At 44.8% G+C, this 26179-nt stretch overlaps 1 protein-coding gene across 1 annotated transcript in view; it reads left to right on the top strand.

Annotated features, from left to right (window-relative positions):
• Positions 1 to 26179, top strand: part of NMT1 (N-myristoyltransferase 1) — a 36101-nt gene that overhangs the window by 4378 nt on the left and 5544 nt on the right. Inside the window, exons 2-9 of the mRNA XM_080924390.1 lie at positions 8274 to 8382; positions 11382 to 11526; positions 15440 to 15558; positions 17803 to 17894; positions 19051 to 19167; positions 19998 to 20168; positions 20786 to 20894; positions 22882 to 23052. Of these exons, the coding sequence (XP_080780516.1) occupies positions 8274 to 8382; positions 11382 to 11526; positions 15440 to 15558; positions 17803 to 17894; positions 19051 to 19167; positions 19998 to 20168; positions 20786 to 20894; positions 22882 to 23052 (1033 nt within the window). The remainder of the gene's footprint in view (positions 1 to 8273; positions 8383 to 11381; positions 11527 to 15439; positions 15559 to 17802; positions 17895 to 19050; positions 19168 to 19997; positions 20169 to 20785; positions 20895 to 22881; positions 23053 to 26179) is intronic.

Genomic DNA, 26179 nt, shown 5'->3' on the forward strand with positions numbered 1-26179 from the left:
TACTTGCTCCATCTCTCCAGCTTTTGGTTTTTTGAAATTAGATCAAAGCAGAAATGAAGAGAACTCTCATCACTGCTATCAAATACATGTTCTAATTATGTTTCCCAATTAAATGGCAGTTTAAAAAGAAACTAATCAAGAGCTGCTTCAAAGAGCAGAAACTGGAGAGCAAAAGAAACTAAAAGCAAATGAAGCCTATTTCAGGGCAATGGCTGCCCGTGGCAGGCTGGTTCTGCTGATATCCCACATTGTTGAACTAATATGCTCACTCCAAAATTTGTCAGCTCCACCAGGCTGCCAGTTAACCCATTCTCTCTGGAGCTCAGAGTTTACGGGGTTTTAGGGAGATACTTCTATAGCTTTTTCCTCTCAATTTTTAAAAAACCTGAAATCTTTATTTAAAAACAAATTTATTGCATTTACTTATTTGTGTGTGTGTGTTGTGTGAATGTTTTGTGTCTGCATAGCAAACTTGTGGGAGTCAGAAGTACCATGGGTCCTGGGGATCAAACTCAGGTGGTCAGACTTGGCCACAAGTACCTCTCTCCGCCTTATCTCTTCTGTACCTTCATTCTTTTTATTTGTTGTTTATCTTATTTTACTTTGTTGAGACAGTCTCAGCTTGTATCCAAGGCTAGCTTCAGACTTGTGATCCTCCTGCCTTAGCCTCCCAAGGGCTAGAATTGCAGGCATGAGCCACAATCCTTGCTTCAGCAAGCTTTTCTCTTTAAGCCTCTTTCTGAGAAGGTGTCCTTGTGATTGTTCCTGTAAAGCACAGGAAATACAGTGTTCTCTGTTTTAAGCACTTAAAACTAACAACTGATGTGCTTTGCCAGGAGCAGTACTAGCTTACAGTTTGTCTAGTGCTGCTGATTTAGGAGCAGCTGAAGGGTGACTAGTTACTACTGTTAGTGAGTGCTAACAAGTTCTCACTTCACTTAGGAAGACCAGCTCTGACTTTTTTTGTGAACCTTCACCTCATCCTCTGACACTAGAAGATGAACTTGGGGATGTGTTTTCCTCTAGGGAAGATCCTGGCTTCTTGATAGTGGTGGTGGTGATGCTGATGATGCTGATGTTGGGACCCAGGTCCTTACATGTGATAGGAACCACAACTGAGCAGTATTCCCAGCATCCTGTAGCAGCAAGAGTCCTCTTTGGATCTCTTCAGCAACCTCTGGGTTTTCTCAGACTAGGGAGTTAGGTAGCAGTGGAGCTGGCCAGCCTTTTAAACTCTTATTAACAGGCCTGGATTCACCTTCAGTGGACATGGGTTGAGGACTGAATAGCATTTGGTCAGGTCCCAGTGTACCAGACAAACACAAGCTGTTGAACTTCCCTGCCTGTCTCCTTCTTGTTTCAGTCTTGTATTCTGTTAGCCCTGCTGATCTTACTTTTATATCGTAGTCTTTTTTTTAACTGTTTTTTTAAGCTTTATTTATTTTATGTGAGTACACTGTAGCTGTCTCAGACACACCAAAAGAGGGCATCAGATCCCATTACAGATGGCTGTGAGCCACCATGTGGTTGCTGGGATTTGAACTCAGGACCTCTGGAAGAGCAGTTAGTGCTCTTAACCAATGAGCCATCTCTCCAGCTCATGTTATATTGTAGTCCTTGTGAGCTCTCAAAATCAGCTCTCCTCCATGACAGAAATTAGCTCATTCAACCCATTAAACATCCACAGAAGTCAAAGGTGACAGTAAATGTGGCCCTCTGCAGTGTCTGCCTTCTTAGCCTCCTTGGGGCTCTGGGGCCAAATGAATGTAGGATTCACAAGCAAGTTTTTGTTTTATGTTTTTTTTTATTGCATTTTAAAAATTTGTGTAATCATGAACATACAGAAGTACCGCAGTTACGTGTTGCATGTCAGAGGACATCTTAAAGGAAGCCAGTTCTCTCCATTCCATGTGGATCCTGGATTCAAACCTGAGTTCTCAGGGTTAGCTGTAAGCATTTTACCTGCTGAGCCATCTGTGTCCCACACCCCAACCTAACTACTTGGTGGAGATATGTCAAGTTTGGGGTGTGATACCCAGTGGCCCAGCAGCATTAACAATACAAAGAATATGCCACTGATAATAATGACTCATGCCACCTGACTTTCTCCTGAGTGTCCCTTTAAATGTCCCTCTGTTTTTCTGAGGATTGCTGAGGACTATGTCACAGCCCTAAGGGTAACTTCATTTGCAAAGGTCTCTCCTGATACTGAAATCAGAACTAGAGATCAGGATTTATTTTGGTTTCTTTCTGTGGAAAACTTGCATTATAGTCCCAAGACTTAGCTTCTAGCTTTCAGAGACAGAGATTGGGGGCTGGAGTCGTGGCTTGGTCATTGAGTTTGGCCTGTCCTCCAGAGGATCTGAGTTCAGTTCCAGCATGCACATCAGGAGGCTTATAACTCTTATTCTAGCTCCAAGGAATCCAACTCCTTTTGGTCTCCGAGATCACCAGCACACACAATATAAACATACATACACACACATAAAGTTAAAAAATTAAAGACAGTATGGTCCGATAGGCCTTTAATGTCAGTACTTGGGAGGCATAGGCAGGCAAATCTTTGTGAGGCCAGCCTGGTTTACATAGTGAGTTCCAGGACAGACAGGGCTATTTGGTGGTTGAAATCACAACCAAGGCCCAGAAGAGCACAGCACTTCTGGCTTTCTCAGAATGTTGGCCCAGCTGCCTGCAAACAGCACTAGAGATGTTTTACTGACCTCTTTTGGGCTGTAGCTTTTCTGAGTTTTATTTTAGTCCATTGTGCCTAGAAAGCATCAGGCAAGCATACAATTGTTGAAGTCCTCGCTGTGTGCAGTGTAATGGGAGTGGTTGTGGAGAACAGCTGTGTGATGTGGCCTCACACTCAGAACAGTTTTAAAATCATTGGGAAGTGAAGAAAGAAACCTATCATTTTATGTAAATAATTATATGTATATACTGTTTTAGAAGATTATAATTTTAAAGCAGATGTCAGAGTTGGAGGAGTCAGAGATGGCTTTCAGCTCATCCTCCACATCGAGCGCAGACTGACCTGGAACTCTCTGTCTTCCTGCCTGAGCATCCTAGTGCTAACCTGATAGGCATGAGCCACCATGCTTGCCTTTCCTCAGTACACCTAACACTAAATCTTCGTTCTCGGACCTGGTGTCTTTGGAGTATTCCTGGGTTTGCCCTGTAGGACCATGGTTCTCAACCTGTGGGTCAGAACCCCTTTGGTGATACATATCAGATATCCTGTGTATCAGAGATTTACATTACGATTCATAGCAAAACTACAGTTGTGGAGTAGCAATGAAATAATGTTAGGGGTTATGGGTCACCACAAAACAAGGAAGTGTATTAAAGGGTCACAGTGTTAGGAAGGTTGAGAATCACTGGACGAGACGGTAACATAAGGCTTGTTCCTGGTGACTGGTTGGCTAGTTGGTGACTAGGTTGCCTCATGTATGCAACAGGCAGATTGCTGTGAGATACTGAGGGGGGAGGCTCAGTATCCTCTCCCCCAAAATGAAAGACTTTAGTTCCCAGGCACACGAGGGAGAGGAGGCCTGTGCTATGGGCCCGTCTTGTTGTCAGGAAGTTCTGTGCTCCTTCTGCTCAGCTGTTAGCTCGCCCTTACCACCCACACGCACCCGGCACTGTTCTATTTTAGAAATACGGAGGCTCATTTTCCATCTCCTCCTCCTGCCCTGATTTTGTACAAGAGCATCCACAAGATTTCTTGTGTGTTTGAATTTAAAATTTAGGGCCTTTATTTTAAATGACATTTCTATGGAGTGGAGTAGAATGGAGTGGCACATGCCTTTCATGCAGCACCAGGAAAGCAGGGGTAGGCAGATCTCTGTGAGTTCAAGGCTAGGCAGGTCTACCCATGGATTCCAGGATAGCCAGGGGCTAGACAGAGAGTCCCTGTCTTGGTTTTGTTTTAAAGACATTTCTGGTTGAGTGTGGTGGTTTATACTTACAATCCTAGTATTCCAGCGACCAAAACAGGAGAATCACTATGAGTTCAAAATCAGCCTGGGCTACAGTGTGAGAGCCTGTCTCACACATGTCACAGTGTGTGTAGGTCAAAGAACAGCGTGTGGAGCTGGTTGTCCTCCCACCTTTCCATGGATCTCGGGTGGAATTCCATTTACCAGGCTTGCACTCCAGGGACTTTCCCTTGCTAAGCCATCTCAACAGCTCTGAAGATGGCATTTCCTAATTGCGTTTCTTCTGCCCTGGATCTGTCATTCTTCCAATTCATCCTACACTTGTTAGGTTAGTTATTGATACTACACACACCCAGTCTCTGCACATAGTTCCTAGCTGTCCCAAGTCTTCCTGCTTCTGCCTCCCAAGTACTAGGAATAAGGTAAAGTGCCCAGCCTTACTTAAGTTGATCAATTTTGCTTTACAATGTGATTAGTGGGCTGGGTGGATAGCTCATGGTTTAGCACTTGCTCCTCTGCAGAGGACTTGGGTTCACTTCCCAGCACCTACATGTCGATTCAAACCATATATAACTCCAGTTCTAGGGATCTGATGCCTTCTTCTGACCTTCATAAGCACTAGGCACATAGGGTGCACATACATGTGCCGATAAAACACTTATTCATATAGAATAAATAAGCCTGTAAGCTGTCCTAGACTATGACCACCCATCTCAGTTCCCAGAGCAGATGCTTCCTGCCCCCCAGAGACAGCTTCCATCCCACTCTCTGCTCTGTGTTTGGACCAAAAGGATCAAGTTCAACTTTGGTTTGCTGTAATAACTGTGTGCTTCTGGTCTGTCTCTGGCTTGTATTTATGAGAGATTTCTGTTGCAGTTTACTAAATTCTAATATGCCCTGGAATATTCAACCAAGATCCAGGCCTCAGATCTCCTGGGTTCATGCAGTCTTGTCACGTTCTTCCAAGTAGTCGGCCTGCACTACCTTACTCAGACTGCAGTCCCTCTAGCAGGTGCATTCTCAAAGCCTCTGAGCTTGGTAGCTTATGAGTAACTTTGGATAATTGCCTTGACTAGTACTAGACTCCTTGGTGTCTCTTCGGATTCAGTTGTCTCCCTTTTGTGGCATGACAGCTTCATATATTCTCAGAGTTGTGACTCAGTACCTCAATAGAATGAATTATAAAAGTAAAACCTAAAGCCAGGCGTAGTGGTGTGTATCTTTTGTCCTAGCACCTAGGAGGTAGAGGTGGGAGGATCTCTTTGAAATGAAGGCCAGCCTGGCCTACATAGAGAGACTTTGTCTCAAAACAAACTCAACCACCAGAACCAGACAAGAGTACATGCAATCTGTGGTCTTTCCACAGAAGTGAGGCTCAGGGTGTGACAGTGCACACGGCATCTTATGAAGAGATCCAGGACCGTCGACTGACTGGCTGACTTTCTTTCTTTGACAGTTTTTCTCTCTAGTCCTGGCTGGCTTGGAATTCCCTCTGTAGGCCGAGGTGACCACAGACTTCATGATCTCCCTGCCTCTGTCTCCCAGGAAACTGGGTTACAGACTTGTGCCACAATGCTCAGCCAAGAAAGACATTCTATAGTGATTGGCACACTCTGTAAAGACCGATACAGTTGAGAGGGGCCATTTATTCCTGTCTGTGTAAAACTGTTTTTAGTAAATGTTTGATTAGTAACTAACATGCATTGCTTTTTATACCTGCTTGTTCGTGGTTTTGAGACATGGTCCTGTGGTATAGTACTGGCTGGCCTGGGACCTCCCCATGTGGACCAAGGGTGACCTTAAACTTGTGCCAATGATCCTGTGTCTGTTTCTCAAAGATGAGATAGCACATCTGGATACATCCTTTCTTTCCCCACAGAATTAAATAAGAGCTATTTGTATGGTAACTCCTACACTAGACCCTGATAATTCATTTTATAAACTGATATGAATGAAACACCATAACTGTATTTTATATACCTTTCCAATACTATCCATAATTCTGAGACAGAATATCTCTGAGTTAAGAAGATCTGAGTTGTGATGGGCTCTACATGGGACTATATTGAATGGTAAGATGAGTTATTGAGAGGCAGGTCTCTGAGCTCCTAGTCTTTGCTGTGGCCTTGGAGGATTCACTAAGCATCTGGTTTTAAGGGGTTTGCCTTTTCCATCTCTGAATGTCCTCAGCCCTGAGCCCCTGAGTTGTGCCTTCTGTATCTATCTTATTAGCAGAGTTCTCATTAGGTGCATTTGTGTCCAGACTCAATGCCCATTTGCTTGTCTCAGAAGAGAACCGCTGGCCTCACTATGGCTCCCTGGCTTTAGCATCCTGCAGTCTCCTAAGTGCCCTGGGTATGGAATAAGAGGAGACAGAGCTGAAGATGGTGGTAAATGTCTGCCAGATGAATCTCCACCCTCTTCCTCCCGTATCTTTGTGTGGGGCATGCTAGGCAAGCATTCTGCTCCTGTGCTATAGCCTCGGCCCAAGAAATGGAAGTGTGTGGTAACAAGTTGCTTTCTTTTATGTACTCACTACCATAGATAGCATTTGATCGATTGCTGTGAGGTGGCATTAATATTCAGATAAACACAAAGGATTTGAAACCCTGAGCTAACTTTTTTCTTTTTTAGATAAAAAAGAAAAAAAAAATTAAACAGTGTCCTACAGTGTAGCTCAGGCTAGCCTAGAACTCTTGTGGACTGGCCTGGAACTGGGAGCCACCATGTCTTTCTTTCTTTCTTTCTTTCTTTCTTTCTTTCTTTCTTTCTTTCTGTCTGTCTGTCTGTCTTTTTTAGACAGTGTCTTACAATGTTAGCTCTTTTTCTTTTTAATAATTTATTTATTTATTATAAGTACACTGTATCTGTCTTCAGACACACCAGAAGAGGGCATCAGATCTTATGACAGATGGTTGTGAGCCACCATGTGGTTGCTGGGAATTGAACTCAGGACCTCTGGAAAAGCAGTCAGTGTGCTCTTAACCGCTGAGTCATCTCTCCGGCCCACAGTGTTAGCTCTTGCTGGCCTGGAACTTGCTATGTAGACAAGGCTAGCCTTGAACTGAATTCACAGAGACCTGCCTGCTTTTTGCCTCTGCCTCCTGTGTGTTGAGATTAAAGATACTTACCACCATGTCTTTTTATATTATCCCCACCTCAGCCTCCCAGGTGCTCTAATAGCAAGTATGTGATACTGTGCTGGTCTAATTTTGACATTTTTACATAACTAGGAAACTGCTTTTGCCTTGTCTCATTGAGGAAAAGTAGCCTAAGAAAGTCCTTTCCTGCTTTCTGCTTCCACGAACACAGTTTCATCAGTCAGTGGCAGAGGTGGTTGTGGTTAAATTTCCCCAAGATTCCTAGTTCTGGGTTTGCCATCAATGGCTGCTCAGGCTTACTACCTAATGACCAATCCTGGCCTTCGTTTTTCTTGACCATTTTGGGCGTGGACTGCAGTAGTGTCAAGCTATCTTCTTCATTGTGCCCTCTTTTACATACTGCCTGCTGCTTTGTGTCTAGTTGGAAAATCTGAGTAAACATGGGATCCTTGGAGAAGTTAGGGCAAAGGATTCCCAAAAGACTACTGCTGTCTTTTGGCTGTCCTTTTAAATTCAGAACCCTAGGGAAGTGGAGGTAAAGCACAGTATTGAGAGATAGCATGGTTTTTAGTGCAGCCTGGCAGTCTAAAATCAGTACATACCCCTCTCACCTCCCAAAAGGGTTGTAGTAGCTTAAGGGTATCATCCCAGCTCTGAGAAGGCTGAGGCAGGAGGCTTGCTATAAGTTCCAGGCCGGCAGAAATTCTATCTTTGAAAAAAAAGAAAGGACTGGGAATGCGGCCTAGTTGGTAGAATACCTGCTTTGCGGGCAGGAAGCCCCATAGGTTTGAGCCCCATAAACCAGGTGGGTGGAGCGTCTGTGATCCAGCATTCTCCAAGTGGAAGCAGGAGGATCGGAAGTTCAAAGTCATTGTTGGCAGTCCGCCTGGGCTGCCTGAGACCCTGACTCAGTGAGTGAGTGAGTGAGTGAGTGAACGAATGAATGAATGAATGAATGCAAGAACAGAAAAGGCTCTTTGAAATGAATAGGACATACCTTGCACAGTGCCTACTCCCTGGGAGCTCAGGGGTGGGAATGGAGAAGGGAGCTGTGCTTGCTTGTGTCCTCTAACCGCCCTTCTGGGAGCTACAGTCTCTAGTCAGCTTCTGAAGAAGCCAGTAGGCTTGATTAAGGAAGGTCTGCTCTACATAAAAGCCTTTTGCCAGTGTGGTTTAAAGCATTTGGTGTTTTGTTTGTTTCGGAGCCTTCATCAGTGTTTACTTTGTCTTACAGTGGCTTGAGTCCAGCCAATGACACCGGAGCCAAAAAGAAGAAAAAGAAACAAAAGAAGAAGAAAGAGAAAGGCAACGACATGGATTCCACCCAGGACCAGCCTGTGAAGGTAACAAGGAGACGGTTTTCGTAGGAGTGATGAGTTTTGAGGCATATGTGAAGATCTGTTTAAAGTACTCATATCCACTGGTAATATTTAAAGGTGGAAGCCATTTGGTGCTGTCTGTCCTCTGTGCCTTAGACTTTGGTAATGAAACTGTGCTCAATACCTTAAAAGACCCAGCAGGTTAGACCCAAGTCCCCAGCACAGTGCCCTCAGTCACAGGTGCCTGTAACATGTGCAAGTGCCAAGCCCGATGACCTGAATTCAGTCTTCTGGACCCACACTGTGGGGTCCTCCACACGCACAGAAGATACTAGTTAATTCAAAAGAAAGGCATTACAGAAGTGGTTCTCATCCTGCAGCGTGTTAGATGTCCTGCATATCATATATTTATATTACGATTCATAACAGTAACAATTAGTTATGAAGTAGCAGTGGAAAAATTTTATGTGGGCTAAATAATTCTTGAAAGGAAAGAAAGAAAGAAAGAAAGAAAGAAAGAAAGAAAGAAAGAAAGAAAGAAAGAAAGCATGCAGGCAGGAAGGAAGGAGTTTCATTCTTGGGGGTCACCACAGCATGAGGGTCTGTATTAAAAGGTCATAGCATTAGAAAGGTTGAGAACCATTGCATTTCAGTAGTATAAAGAACACGCCAATCAAAATACTTATCAATTAGAAAATACTTATCAATTACTCAGTCCGGGGCTAGATCAATGAGGTGTGCACACATAGAACTTTTGGCAGCACGGTGTGTAGTTTTGTCTTCCTACCGAGCAGGTCTAAGACACTGGGATTGCTGGGCTAAGGGTCTAGCCTGGCACCTCCCATACACTTACTGTGCTCTGTACTGAGCTACACTTCCGGCTTCCTCTAAGGCATTGGTTTGAGGCTTATTTTGTTTTGTTTTATAAATTTTATTTAAGACACGGTCTCACTGTGTAGCCTTGGCTTGCCTGGAACTTGCTGTGTAGACCAGGCTGATCTGGAACTCAAAGAGATCCTCCTGCCTCTGCCTCCAAAGAACTGAGATTGAAGGTGTGCACCACCTGCCTGACTTAAGGCATTCTTTTTAAACAATAACTTGTAAGATAATGTAGGTAATCAAGTATTTTTTCTTTTTTGCTTTGTTTTATGTTTTGTTTTTGTGATCCTAGGGCTCAAACCCAGTGTCTTGCACATACAAGGCAAGTCCTCTGTGGCTAAACTACATCTCTAGCCCCAGTTTTGCTGTGTGTGTGGGTGTGTCTGTGGGTGTGAATGCATGTTTGTTTATGTGGAGAAATCCAAGGACGGTTTTGGTGGTTGGTGCTCTTCTTATTGTGTGGGTCCTGGGGATTGAACTCCGGTCATCAGGCCTAGCAGGAAGTACCTTTACCCAATAAGCCATTTTGTCCATTTCCAGTTTTACTATTTAGAGCTTGCAAAGAAGTATGGGGTTCTGTATATTTCTCAAAATTTCGATTAAAACTACTCATAATGAGGATCATAGTCGAGGGGATGGGATGGGCTGTTTTTGTGGTTCTAGGGTTTTTGCTTGCATGTATGTCTGTGCACAACACGTGTACGGGGTCTGGTCAGAAGAGAATATCAGATCCCCTGGAACCAGATTCAAAACACTTGTGAGCCTCCATGTGTGTGCTGGAAATCAAACCTCTAGAAGAACAGCCAGTGCTCGTAACTGCTGAGCCACTTCTCCACTCCCTCCTCCCCCTGTATTCTTATGTCGCCCATGCTGGCCTGAACTTCTGATCCTTGTATTTAGGCCTCTCGGGTACTGGAACTACAAACCTACAGCACTGCACCTGGCTACAGGCTTTTTTCTTTGTGTTTTCTATTTTGCATTGCTTGAAATTTTGCAACCGGTTCTTATTACTTTTGGCATAAGCAGCACAAGACTGGGACAGAGAAATGCTGTAGGAAATCCAAGTGCACACACTGGGAACACTAGCAGAGGCAAGAAGATAAGCTGCAAAGTTTAAGGTCATCCTGGGCTACATAAGTGATTTCCAGGCCAGCCAACATTACATAATGAGACCTTGTCTCGACAAAAAAAACAAAAACCCAAAAAGAACAACAAAATCCCATAGGCAGCACCCATTAGCTAATTCTCAACTACTTTTTCTCTATTCTTTAAGAACCACACCCTGTTTTTGGATAGCATTCTTTAACTTTCGAACTCTTGGTTATATGTTTATGTGCACTTGCTTGTTCACGAATATTGCACATGCTCAGTGGAAGCCTGAGGTCAGTGCTGGTTTTCTTTTTTAATCACTTGCCACCTTTCTTGTTTTTGTTTTGTTTTGGTTTTCTCTATACCTCTGGCTGTCCTGGAACTCACTTGTTGACCAGGTCGGCCTCACTGGGATTAAAGGCGTGGTCCACCGTTGCCCAGGCCTGTCACCTTATTTTTGAGATAGGTTTCTCACTGACTCCAGAGCTCTGTGATTTGGCTAGATTGGCTAGCCAGCAGGCCCCTAGGGGTCCTCCTAGCTCTGCCCCTCCAGCAGTGGAATTCTGCATATAGCACCATTGCTAATGCTTGTTTATGTGGCTGCTAGAGGTCGAACTCATCAGACCTCTGGGCTTCTTGCTGAAATGGCAGACACTTCACCAAATGAGCTATTTCCATAGCTCTGAGCTATTCTTTTTTTGTGTTTGTTTGGTTTTTGTTTTTGATACAAGGTCTCATGTAGCCAAGGTTGCCTTCAACTTTTAATCTTTCTGCCTTTACTTCCTGAGAGCTAGGATTACAGATTTGTACTCCAGTACCAAGCTAACTCTGTTTATTTGACATAGGGTTTCACTGTTAAGCTTTGGTTGGCCTGGAGTAACCAGGCCTCTCTGTAAACCAAGGTGGCTCACAGAGATTTGCCTGTCTCTGCCTCCCAGTGCTAGGATTAAAGGCTTGCTTTACCATGCATGACCTTGCCAACTCTTGAACTCACAGTGAATCAGTAAGTCTTGCTAACACAATGGGCCTTTTCTTTCTCCACCTGTCTTACCCAGATGAACTCTTTGCCAGCAGAGAGGATCCAGGAAATACAGAAGGCCATTGAGCTGTTCTCAGTTGGTCAGGGACCTGCCAAAACCATGGAGGAGGCCAGTAAACGAAGCTACCAGTTCTGGGATACACAGCCAGTGCCCAAATTAGGTATGTGTCTCCTTTCCCAGGTGAGAGCAATGAATGGGCCTTAGCCAAGTTTTATAAGGGAGGGCTATGAGGTTCTAGAGTTCTTTGGTTATTATTTCTAGATATTCCTTAAAAGGAGTATATAAAAGACTATTGTTGAGAAACCTTATCATTTCACGGCACACACACAGAACAAAGTTTTTTTTTTAAGCCTATTTCCCTCTTAAATAAATCTTCAGAGAACAACATCATAACATGTGATGAGTAGAGATGTCTGCCCTGGGGTCTGGCCTCCATCTTAAATTAGTGAAAGGCTGTTTTGTTTGTGTAGACAGATGTGAGCTCTGGACTGGAGAGAGTCCCCAGGCTCCTCCACTGAGGTGATACATGCTTACTAAATTCAAATAGCAGTTATGGCTCACCTCTGAGGGGCATCCGTGTCTTTCATCAGATGTCCTTCAGGGGCTGGAGAGATGGCCCAGTGGTTAAGAGCACTGACTGCTCTTCCAGAGGTCCTGAGTTCAATTATCAGCAACCACATGATGGCTCACAACCATCTGTAATTGGATCCATTAAATAAATCAATCTTAAAAAAAAAAAAATCAGGTACCCTTAAAAGCCACAGTAAAATTAGGAGTGGGGTACACATCTTTGCTTTTATTACCTGGAAACAGAAAAAGGTAGGTCCTGTCTTTGAGGCTAGTCTGGTGAGACTCTGCCTCAGAAAACAAAATAAAACAAAACAAAAACCTAAAAAATGCTATAATAAACTTATAAAGGGATTGGACAGCAAAAATCCCAAAAGTATTCCAGAAAAAGACTAGTTAGAGATGTGGCTAGTTGAAAGACTGAACCACAGCGGACCTGGGTGGCTAACCCTAGAGCCCCTGGTGGACAAAGGCTCTTATGAGTAATTCAGGGACCCAATTCTTGATTCATATGTATGTAGCTGAGGAAATAAATCTGTTTTGTCTTAGGGTTTTACTACTATGAACAGACACCACAGCCAAGGAAGGCAACTCTTTTGATTTACTTATTATATATACGTGTAACTGTCTTCAGACACACCAGAAGAGGGCATCAGATCTTATTACAGATGGTTGTGAGCCACCATGTGGTTGCTGGGATTTGAACTCAGGACCTCTGGAAGAGTAGTCAGTGCTCTTAACCACCGGGCATGGTACAGGAGGTGCTGAGAGTTCTACATCTTCATCTGAAGGCTTCTAGCAGAATACTGACTTCCAGACAGCTAGGATAAGGATCTGAAAGCCCATACCCACCGTGACACACCCACTCCAACAAAGCCATACTCACTCCAACCATTCCACACCTAGTAACAGTGCCACTTCCTGGCCTGAGCATATATAAACCATCTTGTTTTCTTCTAATATCTATATCTATATATACTAATTTATTATTTTTTAAATGTGTGTGCATGTGAATATGTGCCGTGAGTACAGACCCAGGACAACAGTTGTGAGCCACCCGATACAGGCTCTGGGAAATGATCTTGGGTCCTCTGCGGTATGTGCTCTTTTAACTGTTTTAACAAAACAAAACAAAACACAAGCCCTGACTCCAAAAGTAAGCCAGATTGTCAAATTGTCAGTGATACTATTCTTTAGAAACATTGTAACATTTGTGGTGCACTGTGGTTAGGAGGGCAGGGCCAAGTCAAATACCAGGAAGTAAAAAGACAGTTGCGTCCAATAGCATTTGTCTGTGGAGGTGGGAAGCCTACATAACAGGCATTTCCTGATATAAAGTGGTTTGTGTCATGACAAAATGACAATAGCCAGGTGTGGTGGCACATACCTTTAATCCCAGCATTCAGGCAGCAGAGGCATCTGAGTTGGAGGCCAGCCTGGTGTCCATAGATTGAGTTCTAGGACAGCCAGGACTGTTCTACAGAGAAACCTTATCTTGAAAAACCAAAAAAGAGAAAACTAAATCTGGATGGGCAGGGCATATGCCTTTGTAAAACAAAGTTTGTTGAGTTTATTTTTCAGTTTATGTGGGGGCAAGAGAAATGACTGAATGGTTAGGAACAGTTGTTCTGGTAGAAGACCCAGGTTCAGCTCCCAGCACTAAGCAGTGGCTGCAACCACTCATAACTTTAGTTCCAGGGAATCTGACCCCTTCAGCTGACATCCCCGGGCAGCAGATATGATGCACATACATACATGCAGGCAAAGCATACACATAAGGAACAGATAAGTTTAGATCTTTCTGTACCTGTGCCTGTGTGCGTTAGGTATGGTTTGCCCTGTGCACCACATTCCCTGGAACTAGCCTCACAGGTCAGTTGTGAGCCTCCTGACATGGGGGCCGGTAACCGAACCAGACCGAGCTGAGGAGCAGCAGTGCTCTTAGCACCGAGCCATCTTCCAGCCACATTCATGTAGGAATCTGAGGCAGATTCATTGATATTCCATGGCATGTTGGCGCGTACGGTAACACACAACATGCCCATGTGTGTTCAGAGTCAAGGCTACAGTGAAGTCACATGACACTGCATGAACTACCTCAGATTCCATACAGGTTTAATTTTCAATTTGTTTTGGTTTTGTTATTGCCAAATTTTTCATGACACCCCCACACTTTGACTTACCCGGGGTTACAGTTTGCAGTTTCAGAAGCTTCGGTCTGTGTGACTGTTGTTAGATGCCCTGAATGAGCCTTCACACCTCTTCAGATCTTGTCATTCTCTCTGGCCACCCTCTTTCCTTATCCTGTTAAGGGGAGCAGGATTTTTCTCCCTCTGAGGCTCATAACCTGCCTTCTACCTCATGCTGCTCTAGGCTTTGCATGACGGACATGGGCGGCTGCTCTACTGTGTGTGGCACCTCCGACACAGGAAGTTAAATGTCTCAAGACAACTGGAAGTTGCTTAAAAGTACTTGGATGGCTGGGTATCTGGTGCATATCTGGAATCCAGCTTTGGGAGGCTGAGACAGGAGGATTGCTGTGAGCACAAGACCAGCATTGGCTACTTAGTATTCTCCTGTTTTAAAAAAGAGGGAGGGACCAAAATAAAACCTATTAAGAGGGAGAGCTTGCCTGCCTGCTTTCCTCTCCAGCCTCATCTGGTTTCTGTTCCTCCCTTCATCTCAGCTTCCAAGCTCTCCAGAGGAGGGGTTGTGTCAGAGGGAGACTTCCTGGCAGCATCATGCAGGAGGGTGATTCGCCCCAAAGGCATCTGTAGGGCCAGAGCAATGATGCCCTGACCTGGCAGTTAGCTGGCCCACAGGCCTGGAAGCTGAAGCTGGAAAGCTGAAAGACGCTGGCTGCTCCAGCTATCATCTGACTGAAGGGTGAACCCAGTACACTGTTGGTCTTGACACAAAGGCAGGCTTGTGCAACCTTACAGATCTCCAGTCAGGGAAGAGTGTCTGGGCTAGAACATGATGACACCCTACACCAACCAGGAGACAGGAAGCCAAATTAGCTATGATGAGTATTTGTCATTCAGGAGCCCATAGGAGAGTTAGAAGGATTTCTAAAAATGAGCCACCTTGGATCCTAGAGATTCTGAGGTCTTGCATTCACCCTCAACTAGAGGCCAGAGGTGACTGGAGAGAGATTACAGCTACTAAGCATAGAGTGTTCTTCAGCTGCAGGGTTCCTAGGGGTGGGAGAAATTTGCTCTGGTATAATTTTTTTCCCCTGAGACAGGGTCTGTGTCGCCCAGACTGGCCTTACACTCACTGTGCAGTGGAAGATGACTTTGAAGTTCTGGTCCTTCCACCTCTCCTGAGTGCTGGAGTTGTAAGTGTGCACACTCTGCTCTGGTTATTTAGAACTAGGGATTACACACACAAGCAAGGCAGCCACTCTGCCAACTGAGCCGCCCCACTAGCCTTCCAGTGAGTGTTTTCAATGAGCTCTCCTTCAGCATGCTGTGGGTAGACAAAGGACTGTGCTCTTCTTCTAGGTGAAGTGGTGAACACCCATGGTCCTGTGGAGCCTGACAAAGACAACATTCGCCAGGAGCCCTACACCCTACCCCAAGGCTTCACTTGGGATGCCTTGGATCTGGGAGACCGTGGTGTGGTGAGTTGGCCTGGCTTACAGGTGGGACAGGACTCTTGGGAGATGAGCCTCAGGGAGCTGAACAGACCCCATCTGGTACTTTCTGGGTACACCATACAATAACAGTATGTCATACTTATAAGGGTCAAAGTTGCCTTCTGAAGTTCCCTGTTGTGTAATCTCTTTTTTTCCTTTTGTTTATTTATTTGTTTGTCATTGGATTTTTGTATTGTATTGTATTTTGGGGCAAGGCCTCTCTATTATATAACCCTGGCTGTCCTAGAACTCACTGTAGAACAGGCTGGCCTTGAACACAGAGACCACCTGCCTCTGCCTCCTGAGTGCTGGGATTAAAGGCTTTTGACACCACCATGCCTGGCTTCTTGTCTGTATCTTGCCTGACTTGTGACCTGGACTGCTGAGGGTCCTTCCCTCCTCACCTTCCCTCAGTAGCTCCCCAGCACCTTTTTTATTTTTGATAATGGTCCAGGTCTTGAGAAAGCACTCTAAACAATGAGCTGCAATCCCAGCTAGCCACCTCTTTATTGTTGTTTTTATTAGTTACTTAATATGAGTTTGCATGTGGGTATGTGTACATCTTATTCAGGATTTTTGTTTAATGAAACGCCGTGAACAAAAGCAACTTAGAGGGAAGGGTTTGTTTCAGCTCCCAGCCCTCAGCTCTCCCGCCATGCATGATGGGACATCAGGGCAGAAACTGTCTACTCTTATAGAAGCATTTTCCCAAATAATATTCCCTCTCCCTAGATAAGTTTGGTTGTGTTCATTTGACAAAATGAACCAGTGCAGTACATATGAGGCCCAAGGCATTGGATCTGCTGGAGCTACAGTTATAGATGGTTGTGAACGTGTGATCTGGGTGTTGGGAAGTAAACCGGGGTCCTCTGAAAGAGCAGCAGATGCTCTTAGCCACAGAGCCATCTCTCCAGCCCCTTAGTGTGTGTGTAGTGGGAACCATGTGTGCCTGTGGGTGTACGTGTATGAGTATGCATTCATGTATTTGGTTCTGAGAAAGGGTCTCACTGTGGCCCTAGCAGGCCTGCAAGTTTCCGATATAGATCAAGGTGGCCTTGAATTCACGGAGCTCCATCTCCCTTCTAAGTGCTAGGGTCACAGTCATCACCACCATCCAGCACTTGTTTAGGGTTAGTGTTTTTAGGTAAACGTGCTGGTATTGCAGGTCTGTGTCACCAGCACCTGATTGTGTGGGGCTAGAGACTGAACCCAGAGCTCTGTGTGTACTGGTCTATTAGACAAGGACTCTACCAACTGAGCCACGTGGTCTCCCAGCCACTTTCTTTTTTCCCCTTGGAGACAGTCCTATTATGTAACCCTGGCTGGCCTTGAACTTGAGTCAAACCTCTTGCCTCACTTCGCTGAGCACTTGAGATTGCAGGATGTACCACCACATGGTTATCCTCATGTTTTAACATCAGGGATTTAGGAATTTAGATTTTTTTTTCCCCAACATAAGGAATGATGCCCCCACTCCCCTTAATTTATTAAGCACCTTCTCCCTTCAAATCTAGATTGTCATGAGCCTCTCAACTCAGACTCCCAAGGACGATCAGCAAGCAGCTTCACCATACCAGTCTTAGGAACAGAGTTGTTTTGTTTTTCTTTTTGATAGCTTTTTACTGGTGGGGTGGGGAGGGAGGATGGAAGGTCACTTACGGGCCATCCCTGTGGAGATAGAGGACAGCGTTGTTCTCCTGCCTTACGTGAGCTCCAAGGATTGAACTCAAGTCATTAAACTGGAACAGTACCAAGTTTTTACCTACTTGGACCAGCTGATGGGGACGGCTACAGAGGCAGAAAAAGGACTTAAGTATGTTGGGCTAAATGAAAAAATCCAATCATGTTGTTTGTTTGTTTAATATGTCAGTGATGTTGTGGGAGTGATTCTCTAGCCAGCCCCCAAAATTATTTCTCCAAAGCTTGTTCACAGAAAATGGGAGGCTCTTGTGATGGACCAGAGTAATCTAAGTAGTTGGTTAGATGATGCTGTAGATGCAGCTGTGTACTAAAGTGTGCAGTTCTGCCCTCTAGTGGTTTCATTTCTTATTGCAACCAGGGAGACTTGTTCTGAAAGAGTCCTTGCCGTGCCTGGGATAAAAGAGATTTGTGAGACCTGTGGTGGATTTGGTAGTTTGCCTTGTCCTTCTGTAAAGCTTGGAGCTGCATGGAGTTGAAGTTGTTCCCCATTTGGCAGAGCACCTCAGTGAGCTCCTTATCTCTCTGCAGCTGAAAGAACTTTACACCCTCCTGAATGAGAACTATGTGGAAGATGATGATAACATGTTCCGGTTCGATTATTCCCCCGAGTTTCTCTTGTGGTAAGTTGTAAGGGTGTCTTTGTTACAACTTTATTTAACTTAGAAACAGTAGGAATTTATTCCTCATGATTCTGGAGGCTATGAAATCAAAGGAGCCAGAAGTTTAGTGTCTGATAATAGCCTGGTCTCCAGTCTCCAAAACCTCTGCCAGTTTGAAGGGCTAAGCAGGTAGCAGATCCGAAAGAAAACTCAGCTCTGTCCTCCCGAGAACCAGCCTTTGTACGGCAAATTGCTGTGTCCTTCAGTTTGTACATTGGAAACTTGCTTAAAGTGGTGTTCAGAACTGAAACCTTCTTTAAAATAAATTAGTAGAGGGAGACATACAGAGTCGGTCCCCAGCAAAGACCATTACTCTGTGGTGGCCTTTTCAAGGGCAGAAGAACAGGAGATCTTAAGATTTGAAAGGAAAGTCCTTTACTATCCAGATAATGAGCATGCTCAGTTATAGCCATCTACCATCCTGGGCTACAGTTAACATCTCAGAAAGATGGAGGTATGAGGCTGAAGTGGGGTGGGATCACCCAGTAGATAGGGGAAAGCAAAAAGAGGAGAGATGCTGAGTGAGAGGCAGGTGACAAAGCCCAGGGTCTCCACAGTATGGTTCCCAACCAAAGGACTACTGGCCTTCTGCATGGGAAGTTCTCTAGTTCAAGCTCTGATATGGACATGAAGGCTGGGCATGGGGGCACACACCTATAAAAGTGGCACTTAGGAGGTAGAGCCAGGCAAATCTCTGTGTTTGAGGCCAGCTGAGGCTACACAGTAAGAGCCCATTTCAAAAAGCAGAAACAGAACCTAGCATAGAAGCACACTCATACGGCTGAACCAGAATAGTCACAAGTTTAAGGCCAGCCTAGGGGACATACAGAACCTTATGTCAAGAAAATAAATAAAGGCTAGATATAGCTTAGTACCAAAGAGCCTGCCTAGACTGTATGTGCGAGACTGCGCGCAATCTCTCCAGCACAACAAGAAGACGCTGTGAGAAATGGTTGTGTCTTGACTATGTTGGTGTCTAGGAAATCTCGGCCCTAAAAAGAACATAGTTGTTAACCCCAGGTGTTTTGTGAGGTCAGATTGGAGCACAGCTCTGAAGCCCACGCCGCTCTCCTGCCTACTGTGAGCACCACAACTACTGTCCCTATCTTTCTTCCAGGGCTCTCCGGCCACCAGGCTGGCTCCCACAGTGGCACTGCGGGGTCCGAGTGGTCTCAAGTCGGAAACTGGTTGGGTTCATCAGTGCTATCCCAGCAAACATCCACATCTATGACACGTAAGCACAAGACCTTGTTGACACTTCTTTGCTAGTTTGGGAGGAAGATGGAGGGGCCGGTGGAGTGGAGGCATCTGTGTGTTGGGAATGAAACTCATCATGGGAACCACGCATTTTGACACATATGGTGGCTTATGCCTTTAATCCCACAGCACATGGTGGCAGAGGCAGGTGACTCTCTGTGTTCAAGGCCAGCCAAGGCTGTGTCTCTAAGTTGTAGCCAGTAGCCTTATCTGTGATCTATAGTGAAGCCATCCACTGCTGCATTCCTGCTCCAGTCACACGGTGGGTTACACACAACAGCTTCAGAAATGGGCAGGAGCCAGCGTGACCCAGATTCAGATTGTACAGTCATCTGCTGCCGTCTTCTGAGTCTACAGGCTGTAAATTGACATGGGAACCAAAACCTTTGGGTATTTGTCGGTAGTGGTGCATACCTATAATCTGAGCTTCATGGGTCAAGGCTGAATTACTTAGCAAGTTCGAGATCAACCTTGTCTCAGACCTAAATGAGCCTTGATTACTCTGGGGTTTTTTCATCGCCTGCCTCAGGTGGGACTCCACAACCCACTCACAGGGGTTCCACCGGGCGGGGCTCGTGGTGCCCTAGAAAAGGGCATTTGAAGGTGTCCCCCTTCCATTTTGAAGTAGAGGAATCTTGTGAAGCAAGCTTGCCAACTAGAAACTGGTAGTGGGTGGGATCCCCAGTAGTGACTTCTGAGTGGAGATGACAGCCAAGTGCACCCCTTTGGGTGAGGCTCCATCCACTTGGCGAGATTCCTCTTATGATGTGTGGGGAAAGTGTTGGTCAGTAATTTGCCTCTCTTCAGAGAGAAGAAGATGGTGGAGATCAACTTCCTGTGTGTCCACAAGAAGCTGCGCTCCAAGAGGGTGGCTCCAGTTTTGATCCGAGAGATAACCCGGCGGGTCCACCTTGAGGGCATTTTCCAAGCTGTTTACACTGCTGGAGTGGTGTTGCCAAAGCCTGTTGGCACCTGCAGGTAAACTTCTTCCTGCAGGTCTTGGGAATGCAGGTGCCTGTCTGAGTAGTAATGTCATTGAGACATAGCATTGCCCTTTGTGACAGTTTTGTGGGGGCTGGGTGACTGGGAGAAGCCAGGTGGAGATCGTTTAAAGAATATGGTTCAGGGAGAAGAAAGAGTAGACATTGTCCGAGTGGGACTGCACTGGTTAGAGTGTGTGGGGGGAGGGGCTTTAAGGATCGACTCAGCTCTATTATGAATATTTTGTGGATGAATCCCTCTATAACCTAAGGATAGCCTCCACCTTAGAAAGTTCTTTGAAACAATTGGATTACCTCCGCCTAGAGAGCTGCAGAAGCAATAACTGCAGGTAAATACAGAGGCGGGGAAGCGTCTGCCAGTCTTCTGGGCATGTTGATTATGCTCCCGAGATAAACTGATCTAACACTGGAATGGCTTCAAAAATGGAAAGGAGGGAGAAAAGATTCTCTGACCCCCTGGAGGAAGCTGAGTCTGTTCCTCTAGAAAGGGACTTCCTCATAACACCTGCTGGTCATCTGGAGGTCCCCTGCCCTTGTCCTTACTGAGTGGACTGGCCAGAGTCCTCTGAGGCCTGGACATTTATGTACCTACAGGTACTGGCATCGGTCCCTAAACCCTCGGAAGCTGATTGAAGTGAAGTTCTCCCACCTGAGCAGAAATATGACCATGCAGCGCACCATGAAGCTCTACCGACTGCCGGAGGCCAGTGGTGCTCTGGGGTGGCGGGCAGGCTCGGGATGTGAGGGAGGTTTGCACTTACCAGCCCTAGTCTCCACGTTCTTGTGTCTTACTGTCTACAAAGGTTAGTTTTCGTTTTCTATTCTCAGCTCTCCTGAGTCTGTGCCTGGGTTAGGAGCCCTGCCGACAGGCTCAAAGAATACCACTTCCCTGTCATTTTAGCCTGAGTGACGCATAGATAGAAAATGGATCTCTTTACTAAGCCTTCATCTCTGCCTCGCATACTCCAGAGACTAATGTGGGTTAGCTGTCAAGTGTCCACTCGCTTCTGCCAAACAGGTAGAGGAGGGCTGACCGCTTGTGAGAGAAGCCAGATTTCTAATCCTTCCCCTACTCCAGAGTGGCACTGACACTTAGACAGTGTGACTGGACAGCTTAGAGTAGCCAGATCTTCAAGTCTAGATCTCAGTCAGTCTACTCTCCCCGAAAGTGTCTTCTCCAGCTGGGCCTGCCTTCAGGATGCTGAACTGTGAGCTCTTTAATTCCCTTCGGTGGCCTCAGAGCACATCCACCAGGTGGTTGTTAGTCATGCCAAGTGCTTGCTGCTCAAGAGGCTGAAGCTTGAATCTGTTGATCCGCATGCACTCGGCTTGGCACGGGCACAGCACTGGGTTAAGGTGGTTGTCCTGTCTTGAGAGAGTGTTGCAGCATAGCTCCATGTTGCCAAAGTAGGCTTGGAAAGCTTAGTGTGGTGTCTCCAGCTTGTGAGTCCAGCACTCAGGACTAGGGAGATCAGCAGTTCTTCACTATATGACAAGTTTGAGGCTAGCCTGAGCTACATGAGACCCTGTGTTCTCAAGGTGTGTGGGAGGGAACAGGGGCTCTGGAAATGTCTTCTCCCCGTGTGTCATCCCATCACCCCTCCCCTGAATTCCAGGCAAGTAGAGAGCCATCTTCAGGTGCTCTGGGATCCAAAAGAACTCCCTGTGCTTGGATGAGACCCCAGTGTGAGTGTGTTTTCAGGGTTAGAGAGGTCACCATGAGGACACCGTGATGGGTGGAATTAGTAAGCAGTCTCTAGAGAGAGATCTAAGGAATCAGAAGGCTAGCGGTCCACACTGAAGCTACGTTTTCCGCATGTGCATCTGTATGCATGAACACCTCCAGGGTCACTCTCTGTCTTCAGCCTTGTGTTGATGTACTCCAAGTTATTCCGCATGTTCTATATTCTGCCTCTCTTGTCTTCTCCTTGTAGGAGTTCTAGATTACAGGTGCCTACACTATTCCATCTGGCTTTTACATGGATTGTGGGGATTTGAACTCAGGTCCTTACACTTAACAATAATACTTTTACTTACTGAGCCATCTCTCCAGCTCCACACTGAAGACAGCCATATATCATCTATGACTCTGCTGTTTACAACTTGAACCAGCCCTAATGTGTACTGACCCTCAGGATAGCCTGTTAGGCCTAATAATTATCCCATAGGATCATGTGGTTTCCTTCCACTGAATACTTTTGGTAGCTACAGTAGCCAGCTGGCCCTAGGGTAGCAGGTTATATAGTTTGTATAGAGTGGCCCAAGGGAGGGCAGGGAGGCTTATATTATCTTTTTTTTTTTTTTTTTTTAATTTATATGAGTACACTGTAGCTGTCTTCAGACACACCAGAAGGCATGGGGTCCCATTACAGATGGTTGTGAACCACCATGCAGTTGCTGGGAATTGAACTCAGGACCTCTGGAAGAGCAGTCAGTGCTCTTAACCACTGAGCCATCTCTCCAGCCCTGGCTTACATTATCTTAAGACAGACTAGAATCACATGGGTAAAAAATGGATAAGACAGCCTCTGCCCTCCCAAGAGGTGGGGCCAGCAGACCCCAGAGGCAGGCTGAGTCTGGATGCCCAGTGGGCTCAGGCTGATGCTGATGGTGACTTGGGTTTCTCTTAAGGGCCTATGTGGTTGGGTCTAGGATGATGGGCTCTGAGACCATCATGTCTGTCCTTCCAGACTCCTAAGACAGCTGGGCTACGACCAATGGAAAAGAAGGACATTCCAGTAGTGCACCAGCTGCTCAGCAGGTACCTGAAGCAGTTTCACCTCACCCCTGTCATGAACCAGGAGGAGGTGGAGCACTGGTTCTACCCCCAGGAGAACATCATTGACACTTTTGTGGTAGAGGTGAGTTGCCATCCACTCCCAGACAAACAGCTAGGTTGCCAGAGAACTGGTATTACCCTGCTAGGCTTCCTGAAGTCTTTATGTGGTCCTCAACAAATACATGGTCATGGTTTGCATTTGTTAAAAGGTTATCTTGTACTCCCAACCCCTGCTCAGTACAGAATAGAGAGCCCTGCACCCTTAGTCAGGTGAGCATCTGCCTCTCTTATCTCATCTCAGGCTAGTGTGGTTCAGACACCAAAGTCTGAGGATGAGTGCCGCATGAAGAAAGCCATGCCCATTAGGGTAGCTCAGCCTACAGTCCAGCCTGACTGTTGTAGCAGAAGACTATTTAAACTGTATCTGAACAGTCACACCTTAACTACTCTAAGCTATTTCTGTTTGAATATTGTAGAAAGCACTTAATATAATAAGGTTGGAATCTAATATAATGAGTTTAACTGTCTAATCTTTAACTTGCCTTACTTGAGCATCCTAAACAGTTTGTAATAGCAGTTATTAGAAGGACTGGGTTTAAACCTTGTATTCTTAAATGAGTTGCATAGGCATATTGCCTATCTTGAAGGCAGCTACAGTGTACTCACATGCATAAAATAAATAAATAAATAAATAAATAAATAAATAAAAAGAGTAACAGCTTTAACTTCAAATTTTATATCAATATAAGAAATTTATACTAATGAATATCTTAAATCTGTATTGATCATAAATTCTGTGCCAATGTAAACTTATAACTTCAATTTGTTTGAGTTATAAAGATTTCTACCAATTTAAGATTGTGGCTATATAATGCTTTGCTTAAGAATAAATTTAGAAAACAAAAAAATATCTCTAGCAATCCATCTCATCCATTTCCTTCCTGCTCAAAATTATGACCATTTCCAGATTATCCCTTAAAATGACAGCCTACCTATACTTTATCAAACAGCCATAACCAGACAGCCAAGCCTAAGGGATCAGGATGACGACTCTCCACAACTTCTTCCTGATGAATAAAGGCAACAATATTTTTTAAAAGGGGTGGGAAGAGGCAAGAAAATTAGAAAAATTGTTTAGACTTTAGAAAGCTAGCTTTAGCATCTGTTATCAGTCTCTGCTTAGAAGGCTCAGGGCTTGACAGAAGTTCTGACTGGATCTGTCTGAAAGTCTGGATGAACTGAGTCCATCAGGAATCAGCAGTTCCTGTTCTGGAAGCAAGTCTCTGGAGAGCATCAGAAAACGGGGCTGGGACAGCAGCTCTCTTCAGTGTCCCCCAAGATGAATCTGGTCAGAGCTGCAAATTCTGCAACATATGAATCTTACAACCAAAACTTTAGTACTACTAAGATATTTGTATGGATTGTGCAAGATGCACAGATAAGGATGATTTTTGTTCCTTATGTGAGCAGGTGAAAGACGACTATTCTTTTGAGTTAATTTCATCAATAACCAATTGTCATAAATCTTCATTTATGCTATGTGAATTATGGCACGATGAATCTTTAAGATTCCACAACCAACAAGATTTATTGTCTAATTTTAGCAAGTTCTGGCTAGAAATGTTTTTATTTATAAGCCAAGTTATGGGGCTGTTTCCATGTAAAGGAATCAGCAGATGAAGTTACCTGTCTTGTTTGATTTTTCTCAAATTTTTCTTTTCTGTAGCTAAGATCTTCAAGGTTTCTTCCCCTGTAGCATCTGATCCATATTACCCTGGAGGGGTCCAAAACCTTTTCTCCTTTCCTGCCAACATAAATACAGAGCCTCTCTCCCAAAATAGCATGTCTTTGGTCCAGTAACCAGAAGTCACTAGAGGTATAGATTGAATTAATTTAATAGCTTGACCTCTCTCCCAGAAGAATTTTAATATAACCACCAAACTCATAACCACATGCATTTTGATAATTGAAACAATCTAAACAAATATTATCTGTGAAGATAGTGCTCCACCACCATCTCCTGCCCAGCCTACTGAGATGAAGTTAGTTGTCCATCTGCACACTTAAATTCTCCCTTCTCTGGAGGTTAGTTTCTCTGAGGGGCAGATGTCCCTTTCTCTTTATATAAGTTGAGTTAACATAAGCTTCTCTTATCTGTCTGAGAAAGGGTTTCCACTTACCCTGCTCTTTGACCCTGTATATTCCAGTCCTCCCATCTATGGTGTAAGCCTGTTTCTGTGTTTATCTGTCAGGCTAAGCAGTCCCCGAAACCCCTGTAGTCTGCCCTGGCAAGACGTCTTCAATTTTCCTTTAAAGCATTTTTTTATTCTTTTTATTTTATCTCTGTGCCTTCCTACATTCAAGGTCAGAGGCGTGGATTTCTTTACTCTTTGTGTACTTAAAAACAGTTAAGCAATTACTATTATACTTCTTTCTATCCTTAAAAACAATTAAATCAAATTTTATTTATCTTTTCTTTATCTGGTTGTGAGAGGCAGGTTTGTCCCTGCCTGATTCTCAAGCAGCCTGTTGTTCTGCGTAGCAGGGGCTCCCAGTGCCTCTGAGCCCAAACTCTTTATAGTAGCTCTGAACCATGGGAAAAAAATCTTCATGTGGCTTAGTCATAATCTGTAGCCTGCTAAGAAGCCAGTTCTCCCCAACACCTAATCTTTTTCTATTAAAGATTTATTCATTTATTTATTTATTTATTTATTTATTTATTTATTTATTTATTTCATGTATATGAGTACACTGTAGCTGTCTTCAGACACACCAGAAGAGGGCATCGGATCCCATTACAGATGGTTGTGAGCCACCATGTGGTTGCTGGGAGTTGAACTCAGGACCAGTTAGTGCTCTTAACCACTGAGCCATCTCTCCAGCCCCCCAACTCTTAATCTATGGCACGTGTGTATTCTATTCGAGAATCTATAATTTCTGATAGTGGATACAAGCCTGTAATACATTGAGTGCCATCTGGAGCAGTAAACTGTTACACGGCTCTGTGCTCCCGGCAAGTGTGTGCAACTCTGCACCCATCTAAGAGCTCTGGGTTCACAAATTAAAGACACGCACACAGATACACACATACACACAGTGTTATTTTTAATATGCCTTACTAGTGCAAAGCTTCTCCCTAATTCCATGTGGCTAACACACTTTCCCCACCAATATTCCTGAGTTAACACCTTTTAAAATCCATATTTCAT

The sequence above is a fragment of the Micromys minutus genome, assembly GCF_963924665.1.
Source record: "Micromys minutus genome assembly, chromosome: 10".
Lineage (NCBI taxonomy): Eukaryota > Metazoa > Chordata > Mammalia > Rodentia > Muridae > Micromys > Micromys minutus.